General features: G+C 43.3%; 1 protein-coding gene across 2 annotated transcripts; it reads left to right on the top strand.

Annotated features, from left to right (window-relative positions):
- Positions 1–6,422: 6,422 nt before the first annotated feature.
- Positions 6,423–11,004, top strand: LOC100273161 (uncharacterized). Of its 2 annotated transcripts, NM_001147607.1 has the most exons (6): positions 6,629–7,171; positions 8,641–8,776; positions 9,256–9,514; positions 9,685–9,817; positions 10,223–10,471; positions 10,602–10,970. In NM_001147607.1, the coding sequence occupies exons 1-5, from the start codon at positions 6,677–6,679 to the stop codon at positions 10,463–10,465; spliced, it is 1,266 nt and encodes a 421-aa protein (NP_001141079.1). In that variant the 5' UTR covers positions 6,629–6,676; the 3' UTR covers positions 10,466–10,471; positions 10,602–10,970. The 2 variants fall into 2 exon arrangements, with proteins under 2 accessions (XP_008647539.1, NP_001141079.1); XM_008649317.3 differs by having other exon boundaries at positions 6,423–7,171; positions 10,223–11,004.
- Positions 11,005–11,572: the final 568 nt, after the last annotated feature.

The following is an 11,572-nucleotide window of genomic DNA, read 5'->3' as shown; positions in this document are numbered from 1 at the left end:
TTCGGCAGCTTCATTCATTTCAACCTTCGGCCTCCGCAGGCCGAAGCTTTGCCAAATAGGGCGCATAATTATACCTTTAATATCTTCCCGTGCTTTCAGGTCATTCTTCACATAAAACCATTCTGTCATCCAGTCGCCGGGCCATCTCTTCCGAAAGGTTGGCACGGGACAGCTTGACCCAGACCGAGAAACGAAACTGTAGCAGCCAAAAATTATTGTGATACTGTTCCTTACCCCAAGGTTTTGTCTCGTATGATAATTCGTGTATATTGCAGAAACTTTTTGCATCAGGTTCCAGACCTTGGCTTCTCACGGCCCACACGAAGATATTCAGCCTTATGATTGCTTCGGGGGTAAGTTGGTGAAGATAGACTTCAAATATTTTCAGCACCTCTACAACAAAGTTGCTCAGGGGAAATCGAAGTCCAACTTTCAAAAAGCTTCGGTACACTACGACTTCATTTTCTTCAGGGTTCGGACAAGTCTTTTCTCCTTCGTCGGCCCTCACAACGGACAAGTCCCGGAAATATCTTCCTCTCATGTTGACAAGATGATTTTCTTTGATACTTGATTTGCCGAAAACCGCATGGCTTGGTCGCCAAGGGCGATCTTCGGAGTCTTCACCACCACTATCCACATCATAACTGTCGCTGTCATCAGTATCTTCAGACAAACCTTCTAAAATCTCTTTGGTGATTTTTTCTGTATTAGTCTTCGACATTGCTATAAGAAACCCCAGATTCTTCTCTTCAGAAAGACTCAGTTTCATCTCAGCAGCAGCCTTCTTATCTTCAGACATCTTCGGAAACACTAAAAAACTGTTTTCAACGCCGAAGCTTCAAAACTTAAAAAGCTAAGAAAATCTTGGTGCGCAAGAGCTAAAAATTGAGTGAGCGAGAGCAGATGGCAAAAAGCGTACCAAATGAGCTCACGGTATGCCCTTATTTATACGCCCAGTGTGTTGAAAATTGAAAGACCCCGCCTGTCAGTGAATGTTGCTATTCTAGCAAAGGGAAGGTGTTTTTTCGGACCTTCGGCTTAAAGCCTTCGTCCATGTCGCAATCTAAATTTATTATTTTAACAAATTAATATTGCGAGGGGCTACTGTTGGGGGCCTTCGGCTTCCGAAGGTCCTCAAAAACAGGATTTAACAGTGTTTCTGGAGTATAATGTGTGAACAGGTATCTTTGGACTCGAGTCGATATCACAGTAGGAGAAGCCCAAAATAATACGAAGGTCGATACAACGTCGAAGATGTGAGCGGGAAAGCTTCGGCGTGGTAGCAGAAAAGGAAACCGACTTAAAGATGAAAAGGCTATTCAGACCTTGGTGGACTACTATAGAATTACTACCAAATGTAAAGGGCATGAATGTAATTTTATATGGGATGTGTCCCGTGCCTATAAATAGGTGAACAGTACCCCCGTACTGGAGACACGGACTTGGCATTTTGCTTTTGCGTCACACTTGTACTCTCATCTCCTCCTTCCAAGCCGAAGGTACATTTGTAATTTGATGTCATTTCTGTTTCTTCATAATAATAATGCAAAAATAAGTTGATAATAATATATAACTGTCTATGTTATCCTTCATATTTCATATGGTTCATTCTTCATCATCGTATGTTGTGTTTATGAAGGTGCGCCCTTCATAACCTTCGTCCGAAAATCATTATATCCTAAGGGAAATAATGCTTCGAGGGGCGAAGGACTTTATCGTTTAACATTTTCTGTGTTGCCTTGTTCTTAACTCATAGCATTTGAGAACAAGTCCCCAACACTTCATTTCTGGATTCGCGAGGGGATCGAACGGTTCCGGCGGCGGAGATAATTCAGCTAAAGTAGGAAAAGTTATTCAGTCCGAAGCCACAAAACAAATGCCGAAGCTAAAAGCCAAAAAGCAATACCTATACGTTTTTTGCGCTCTGCAGCTTCTTCAGCTCGCCTTGCTTCTGCTCGGGCTTCATGGGTATCCTTTTCACTTTTCTTTACAATTTCGTGAGCCATCTCACGGCCACCATTCACCCAGACATCATTGTAAAATCTTCTGCCCATCAAGGTCGCTTCAGCTGAAGGATCCTTCGTATCGTCTACGGAGAAGACAGCTTCGGCCTGGGCCATGGTCTTGATGTGATCACATCCCGCCTTCTCCAAGATAGCTGAAATTCCTCCCGCACCGGAAAACGCGCAAACATCCCCGTGATCACTCAAAATTTCTTCGAAGGTCTCGGCCTCTTTACTTATCCATTCAATAACGCCTTCAGGGTCGCCTCGTATGAAGTTTTCTTCGGTAGAATAGGCACCCACTTTGGCGAAACTAGCTTTTATTTTCTTCACACAATCCAAGGATTTTTCAAAGTACCTTTCCTTAGATGTGCGAAGTTCTTCAACATTTTTCTCTAAATGATTTTTCCAATATTCGCTGATCTCTTGGTTAGCTTCTGCGAGTGCACATTTTTCCTTAGCTTCGGCCAGTTGCCTCTGAAGGTCTTCAATTTCAATCTTTTGGGCTTCGACCTGAGCTTTGAAATTAGCTTCGTCTTCTTTCACTTTGTTAACCAGAGAAATTAAGATTTTGTCTTTTTCAAGACCTTCGTTTATCAATTCAATCACCTCTGAACGAAGGTTGTTCAGAGCCATCGTATAGCCTTCATCTTCAATATTTTTCTGCGCCCTAAGGGCATTGCTAAGAATTAAGCCCTGCAAGAAGAGGACAGAATTGAGTATAGAAAATAAAATACTTCATTTTCAAATTCAAAGTTAACTTCTATACCTTTATGTTGTTGTATGTCAGGCTGTCTGCAAGATCATCCTTCAACAGAATTGAAAGGCCGTCTTCTAGCTTCGGGAATCCGATGCTTCTACCTATCTCCCGGCATACGTATATTTCTTTGTTGTCCGGGAGACAGTATAAGAAATCATCTTCACTACTCCCATTAAAAACCAAGGCACCCTTCGAGTATTTCAATTTTCGCGCATAGTGCCTGTCTTCCAAAATTTCTTCTTCGGACAATTTCTTCCCCGAAGCGTGTCGAAAGATATAGTCAACATTTTCTGGAGCAGTTTGCTCTGTCGCCTTTTCTTCAGGTGCGGCAGGCTCTGTCTCGGTGGGCACTGAAGGCCCAGCTTCGGTTTCAGCTTGAACTTGTATAACTTCGACTTCTGCTTGCCTAGTTTCGGTTTCGGCCTGCGATTTGGCTTTAGTTGGAGCGACTTTCTTTGCAGGAGCAGGGCTCAGCGCCTTTGTAGTCTCCACTACAACATCCAGCACATTCGCCATCCTTCTCCTCTTGGGAGTCGCAGTAGAAGCCTTTTGCACCTTCGACAGTGTTGCCTCTAATAGAGGACTCAGGATTTCTGGCATTTTTGTCACTCTTTCCACCTGTGGCTCTTTGGCCTTATTACCTTCAGCCTTGGCTGGCTCAACTGTAGTTATCTTCGGTACTACACTCGGCTCTACAGTGCTTTGCATAATTGGAACAGTTTCTTTTGCTTTGACAGCTGAAGAAATACCTTTTCCAAATTCAGGTATCACGGCTGGTTCAATATAACGCGACCGGTGAGTCAGAACCTTCATCTTCTTGCCTTTTGGCTCAGCTGTGATGGCCGAAGCAGCAATCTTTCCCGAAGCAGCAATCTTTCTCTTTATCCCTTGCCCTCGCAGCGGGTAGCAATAGTCAGGGTATACAAAGCCAATAGCATCAAATACCCTGTTCAATCTTTTCTTATTTCGACCCCCGAAAGCTGCGGACAAGGCATTGTCCTCGGCCTTGGAGTATGCCCCAAGTAGCTCGTCGCTAGTAGCTTCAATGCACTTCAGCTAGTCATCATTTGGCTCATCAAATTTATCCCCAAACCTGAAGGTATACTTCAATCAGACTAAATTACCCTCACCGGAATTAGTGATGGTCTCCTTCGGCATTTCCCAGCTTTCTACAAGCGGCCATACCCTAAAGGCTATGTGCTCTTGAATCAAATATCTTGTACCAATGAAGGAGCAAACAATGCTGAAAGCCCTCTGGCACGCTTCGACAACGTCATCAATTTCCACCTTCGGCCTTCACAGGCCGAAGCGGGACCAGATGGGGCGCTGGATGATTTCTTTAATATCTTCCCTTGCCTTTAAATCATTCTTCACATAAAACCATTCTTCCATCCAGGGTCCGGACCATCTCTTCCAAAATGTTGGCACCGGGTGGCTTGCGTTGGGGCGAGCGATAAATCCATAACAACCGAAGTTGTTGTGGTACTGTTCTTTACCAATGGCCTTCGTCTCATATAAAAGTTCATGCATACTGCAGAAGCACTTCGCGCTTGGCTCTAGCCCTTGACTCCTTACTGCCTAGACAAAAATCCCCATCCTCATTATAGCTTCGGGGGTGATCTGATGAAGGAAGACCTAGAATATTTTCAGCACTTCAACAACAAACTTGCTTAAAGGGAACCAAAGACTAGCCTTAAAAAAGCTTCGGTAGATAACAACTTCATTCTCCTCAGGGGCAGGGGCAGTGTTGTCTCCACCAACTCTGATAATAGACATGTCGCGAAAATATTTCCCTCTCATGGCATCAATATGACTTTGCTTGATAGTTGATTTTCCGAAGATAGTATGGCTTGGACGCCATGGTCGATCCTCATAGTCTTCACCCCCCTTTCCACGTCGTAGCTATCGCTGTCACCAGTATCTTCAGACAAACCTTTCAATATCTCTTTAGTAATCTTTTCTGTGTTTGTTTTTGCCATGGACTCAATGAATCCAGCAATATAAGGATTCACAGCTTTCTTTCCTTCAAACAACTTAGTCCCTTCAGCTACCTTCGTTTCCGCAGTCAGCTTCGTCTCCTCAGTCATTTTTTTCTCCAGACATGGTGAAAACACGTCTTTAAGCCGAAGCTCAAAAAGATTGAAAATCTAGCGAGAGCTAGTGAGCAAGAACTAAAAAGTTTGAGAAAATATTGCAAACGACAGAGATGGAATGTAAAATGCTGCCGACGTGGATTCATATTTATATGCCCAACGTATTACAACTTGGAGGGCCCCATTTGTCATTGAATATTGCTATTTTAGCAAAGGGAAGGTGTTTTTTCGGACCTTCGTCTTAAGGCCTTCGTTCATATCGCAGTCTGAATTCGTTGTTATAACAAATTAGTACTGCGAGGGGCTACTGTTGGGGGCCTTCGTCTTCCGAAGGTCCTCAAAAACATGATTAACAATGTTTCCCAAAGCATAATATATATACAGGAACCTTCGGACTCGGGATGAAGCTGTACACAATATGGAAAGCAGGGTCAGAACGAAGGTTGAACCAGCGCCAAAGCTGTGTGCAAGGAAGCTTCGACTCAATAGCAGAAAAAGGAACCGACTTAAGGAGGAAACGACTATTTAGTCATCGTCAGATTGTTCTTAAGTCAATACTGAATATGAAGGGCATGAATGTAATTTTACACAGACTGCGTCATGTGCCTATAAATAGATGAACAGTACCTCCCGTACTGTTCACGCTGACATGTACTCGCTCGTGCGTCACGCTTGTACTTTTGCCTTCTGTCAAGACGAAGGTACAAATGTAATTCAATGTTGTTATTATCCATTCATGATAGCATAATAAAGATATATAAATAATGTCATATAATTATTCATGTTATTTCTCATGTTCCATATGCTTCATTTTTTATCAATATGTACTGTGATGATAAAGATACGTCTTTCATGACCTTCGTCCGAAGACGTTATATCCTAAGAGAAATAATGCTTCGAAGGACGAAAGACATTAAGCATTAATCTCTTTTTGTGTTGCTTTGTTCTTAATTCATAGCATTTGAGAACAAGTCCCCAACAATTTGTATTGACAATTATTTAAACGTTAGCCGACACAATTATTTAATTATATGCATCGGCGGCAGGCGGTGGTTTCTGTTAGAATGTGTTTGGTTGGATGTACATAATGGATGAGAGAAGGTGGCCATAATTTTTATAGTGTTTGGATGAAAATAACGTAGGGACAATGTAAATACCGAAGTAGTTTTTTGTTTCATATTTGTTTAAACGGCTAGCGCCCAGGCGTTATATATAGCTTTATTTAATCTAGCGCTGATCGAGTGCTATATACTAATCTAATATTATTGTTTATTTAATCTTGATTAGGCGCGAAGCTAAGCAAGGATGACACGAAACCATTTTTCTCAGATGGAATTGGTGGGAGTGGATTTAAGAAGCTCCCTACAAGATTGCCAAATGTAGGGAGGTTCTATAGATTTTAGGTTGTTTATAAATTTAAGATGACTTTTACATAACTGTTAGAGAAACAATTTTCTTAACTTCTTAAATCGGTGTTTAGAGAGTGTTTTACATAACTACTATTAGAGTTGCTTAGGTTTTTTTTGTCATTCACCCGTGCAAGCAATTCCATGTTCCGTTTGTAGTACACGTTGCACTGCTCCTGTACCGGACTGATCAGTGAGCCCGCTATCCACCCCACTGCTGGCTGTCCCTGCCCTCGGGTTCCACGCAGAGGAAGTGAATCACCCATTGCACTTTTCCGCGCGGAGGAAGGTGAATCACTCATTCCACTCCCAAACCTCCCGAAAACCCTCGTCGTCTTCCTCCCAAATCACTCACTCGCTTGATCTCTCCTCTCCGAACCCGGCAACCCCTAGAACTAGGGTTCCAGCGACCCAATGACGGACGGCAGCGACGAGTACAAGCGCGACGAGTCGGTGATCCTGCTGGTCATCGTCTCCCTCGCCGCGCTCTCGCTCCTATCCCTCATCGCCGCCTTCGCCTACTACTGCTACATTACGCGCAAGGTCTCCCGCCGCCTTCAGTCACTCCATCTCCCCAAACGTTCCAGCTCTCCTCCTCCTCCTCCTCCTCCCCGGGCTCTGCCGCCGCCGCAACAGCAGGGGAAGGACAGCCCGTTCAGCAGCTCCGCCAGCGATGGGGCCGCTGCGGCGGCGGCGGCGATGTCGGTTGTGGTTGCTGGGGAGAGGGGCGTGCAGGTGTTCAGCTACCGTCAGCTCCACGCGGCCATGGGCGGGTTCGGCCGGGCGCACATGGTTGGGCAGGGCAGCTTCGGGACCGTGTACCGCGGGGTGCTCCCCGACGGGAGGAAGGTCGCGGTCAAGCTCATGGACCGCCCAGGGAAGCAGGGCGAAGAGGAGTTCGAGATGGAGGTAAAAACAATTACTGACATTTGTGCATTTGGATCCTTGCTACTCAGCGGCGAATGCGGGTGGTTTCATGTGCTGGGTTTGGGGTTGGGACAGAATACACCGCGTCCTGTAGCGTCTTCCGCTAGTTGGTAACTACTGGATCTGGCCATTGCGGCTTGGGCTTGGTGAAGCTCTGCGGTCCAAGCCGAGACATTGTAGGTTTCGTGAGTGCAAATGGGGTCACTATGCGTTGGGGGTTTCCGTGGTTGTTCACTTAAAGACCATATCCTCTTTCTAAAAATGGAGCAGTCACTTGTGTGATGGTAACTGCGAAGTTCTCTACTGTTTACTAACTGTAAAATTTGGTCTCCATAAAATTTCTCATGTGGTGGTGAGGTGCATTTTTTTAACGGCTGGATTATTTTAGATTCTTGGTTGTGAGTTTGTGACTATCAGCTCTTTGCGGTGTTTATTTAGTTGTAGTGATAGTAATGATTGGTAAGCAATAAACATTATGTGAAGTACTTTAATTCTTATTAGTTGTTCATGGATAACTTCGTAGTATTTTTTTTCTGGCATGAGGGTAATGTGACCATTTTCACTTTAGCAATATGTTGGTCAAATTGCTCTGTTGTTGGATGTAACTGCACAATTATTTCAATATCCTCATGTATGCAGTATGCTAGACAAGTAGACTGCTACTTAAGTGGAAATAGGAACGCAAACAACCACTCGGTTCCACCAACACTTCACATATCCCCAATTTAGCCATGGGGATAGCAACAGATCAACAGCTAGAAAACAATTACCTTGCTATAGGGATAGGGCACAGGCTTGGCATCTGATAAGTACCAGATTTGGCAACAGGTAGTGTGTTTGAAATGAGTAACCAGCAAGCAAGACATGCCGAGCTGTGAGATGGACACGATTTTATGTGTTAGGTTAGCAGCTACTCCTGTGCTGGCTATAAGAATGGAAGTATATGCAGAAATTGACATGAAGAAAAAATTTATGATTGAACTCTGTTGTTTTATGACATAAAGGGCCTCTAGCTGAGTTAGTTAGGTGGTCTAAGTAGCACTCCTCAGGTTTGGGTTCGACTCTCCATGGGTGCGAATTTCAGACTAGCGTTTAAAAAATCCCCTTGGTCATGGTCGTTCTCAATAAGTAGCACTCCTCAGGTATGGGTTGAGTTTTTCAAGACAAAAACTTATCTTAGCATGCTTTTCAACTTTTAGTTTATTTCCTCGCAAGCCTGCTTTTCAAAAGGCAGCACAATAGCTACACTGTTTGTTTCAGCTTCGGGTTGGTACAAGCCAGCAAAAAGCTGAAATAAACAGGCCCTAACTTGGTAATACAGTGATAGGAGCTTCTGGGCACAACTGAAATCTGATTTCATTGACTCCCATTCTTGATAGATCACAGTGTGAATGGACTGAAAATTTCCCCTGCGACTTTTTGAGTGTTTCTGAGCACGTGATGTTTTGTAGGTGGAGTTGCTGAGTAGGCTCCGATCGCCGTATTTATTGGGCCTTATTGGCCATTGTTCAGAAGGTGGGCACCGTCTACTGGTATACGAGTTCATGGCCAATGGGGGTCTACATGAGCATCTCTACCCAACCAGAGGTATAGGTGTATAGCCATTTTGTATCGTCTAAGTCTATTGTTGTTTTTGTGCATTTATTTTATGCACTTGGCATTTTTAGTGTCAACAACCCATCACTACTTTCCAATTGATAAATGCTCCAGACTCTGCCTGATAATGCCAAAAGCACCAGTGTGTGCTTTAACTGACTCGTAGAAGATATCAGCAAGAGAAGGTTATGTATTTTTATTGCGTTGATACGCTGCTTGTTGCTAATATACAAAGTGGAAATACTTACCAGTGTAGATACTAAGCTTACAGGTAGTTTGCATAGTATAAAAGTGATCTGGAGAATTGCCACATTCAATTATGGAAGTAAATAACTTTTTTTAGGATGATATGTAAACGTGAAGTTGGCTGAAATGTCTTCCTACCACTTAACACAGCGGATAACTTGGGTATTGGCACTCTTTTTAAGACATTGTTTTTGCCAACTGATAGATCTAAAACATTGTTCTAGGTTCCTGTGGTGGAATCTCAAAATTGGACTGGGACACAAGAATGAGAATTGCACTTGAGGCAGCCAAAGGTTTGGAATATCTTCATGAGCGTGTTAATCCACCTGTTATACATAGAGACTTCAAGAGTAGCAATATTCTCCTGGACAAGGACTTCCATGCAAGAGTTTCAGACTTTGGTCTAGCCAAACTTGGATCTGATAGAGCTGGTGGCCATGTCTCAACTCGAGTTTTGGGCACACAAGGCTATGTTGCACCAGAGTAAGATCAGGCTAATGTTCATTTATTACTTCTTATAGATTTAACTACTTACTAAATCTGTTGTACAAGGTCATAAGTTTGTTATTGGTCTGTCATTTGCTCAATCGCTTTTGTGTTCTAAAGAATTGATACTGTCTCTAATATGATGCACATACTGCAAATCTGTGCAGATACGCATTGACTGGGCATTTGACTACCAAATCAGATGTGTACAGCTACGGTGTTGTGCTTTTGGAATTACTTACTGGCAGAGTACCAGTTGATATGAAGAGGCCTCCTGGAGAAGGTGTTTTAGTAAACTGGGTATGCCAAAAGTTCCTGATTAGTATAGCTTTGCGTTGAGCTGTTTTCTTCTGCCATCATGGATCATAATGTTTTAGGAAGTGTTTAGCTGTTAACATGAAATCAGTATTGACTGTACAACAGTGTCTCCTTGAACTGCAAAAAAAAAAGGTGGTTATGACGAGTGAATTGGATATTTGCATGTTCTTCAGTTCTTCAATGAGAACATTTACTTCAGTTCCGTGCTGTCATAGAACTTCATTTTCTTCCTTGCTTCTATACTTCGATTTTTCATGTACAAAGTCATGACATGTATTAATTAGAATGCACCTGCTTCTCTTGTACTTGGTTGGAAAACATCAGCCTGTGTGGTGGTAATTCAACATTGCTTATATATCTAACCTGTCACTTGTTGAATTACTGCAGGCATTGCCTATGCTCACTGACCGAGAAAAAGTTGTGCGGATCTTGGATCCAGCATTGGAAGGTCAATACTCCTTGAAAGATGCTGTCCAAGTGGCTGCTATTGCTGCCATGTGTGTTCAACCAGAGGCTGACTACAGGCCATTAATGGCTGATGTTGTCCAATCGCTGGTTCCACTTGTCAAGAACCGTTCTAATCAGAAAGCTTGCAACCCCAACGTGCAATCGTCCAAGCCACTTGACTAGGAAAGCGTGTGTTCGATCTGCAGTTTGTGCTCGTCTTTCTGGAACCCTTCTCGTCTATAACTAACTATGGCTGAGACAGATATTCACAAGCTCCTAAACTATGATTTTGTCTGCGGGTGCTCTTCTGATTTTGTAGGTCCGTCTGAGCAGGTAGGTTGTCTGAACGGTCCTGAGAGCTTATTTGGGTTTGAAGGGAAGTTTCTGTCATGTACAATTAGCTGCCCGCGGTGATGGTGGGTTGTTGGATTAGTACTTGTGGTTGTGTGGAGTTCGTCATCAGATGGTAGGTTTGGTATGAGCTGGCAGAACTGTTTGTAGAGTACTGCACTAATTTCCTTTTGGCTTATTTATGTTAGGGAAGCAGCTTTAGAAGATCATTGTGCGCTTGTACAGAGGTCTTAACTGTTAAGCTGCTAAGTGTTATGTATCCTTGCCAGTAGTGAGTGTTATCCTTGTATTGTAGTATTACTAATGTATAGCACGTTTCTGGATTGGTTCTGACTTCATTGTTGTTTGAGCAACGTACCTTCTTTTTACCATGTTTTGTTGATTTTTGTTAAACTTTCAACTGATTCAGAAAATGGAGCATATTGCAACAAAAAAGGTGAAAAAAAGTCTGAAACAAGAGGACATCACAAATTCACAATGTTGTTCAGTTTACCAGGACTCATGTGTTCAGACACCAAACGTTCATGACAGACATGTTTGGACATGATTAATGTGGTTGATGACTTTGAAGCCAAATGGTTGTTGGTTGATGGTGAATTACCGAACCACATTTCTTGGTGTTCCCGCAAGTGTCCTCAGGCGCTTCAACAAATGGTTGCTCCGTTGTAAGGACCAGCGAGCAATGGATAAGGAATAGAACAATCGTTCCAACAAATGGCTAGCAAGACCAGTGAAGCACGGTGTGGCGGGCTTGGCTGGCGGAAGGGGAAGCATTCAAAGGAGAGATGTCGTCCGTACCTACCTCCTTTTCGTATTCGGTGCAGCCACAAGGGCTCGTGAATTCCATGCTCTATTAAATTGGAAAAATTCCTTTTCATCTAAGTAGAAGGATCCTGTATTTTTTACTAGAAATTCTGTTCTCTTGAAGGGCTAGTTTGG

Source organism: Zea mays, chromosome 6 (assembly GCF_902167145.1).
Source record: "Zea mays cultivar B73 chromosome 6, Zm-B73-REFERENCE-NAM-5.0, whole genome shotgun sequence".
NCBI classification, from domain to species: Eukaryota; Viridiplantae; Streptophyta; class Magnoliopsida; order Poales; family Poaceae; genus Zea; species Zea mays.
The sequence above is the reverse complement of the archived record's forward strand: the minus strand, read 5'-3'. Positions and strand labels throughout refer to the sequence as shown.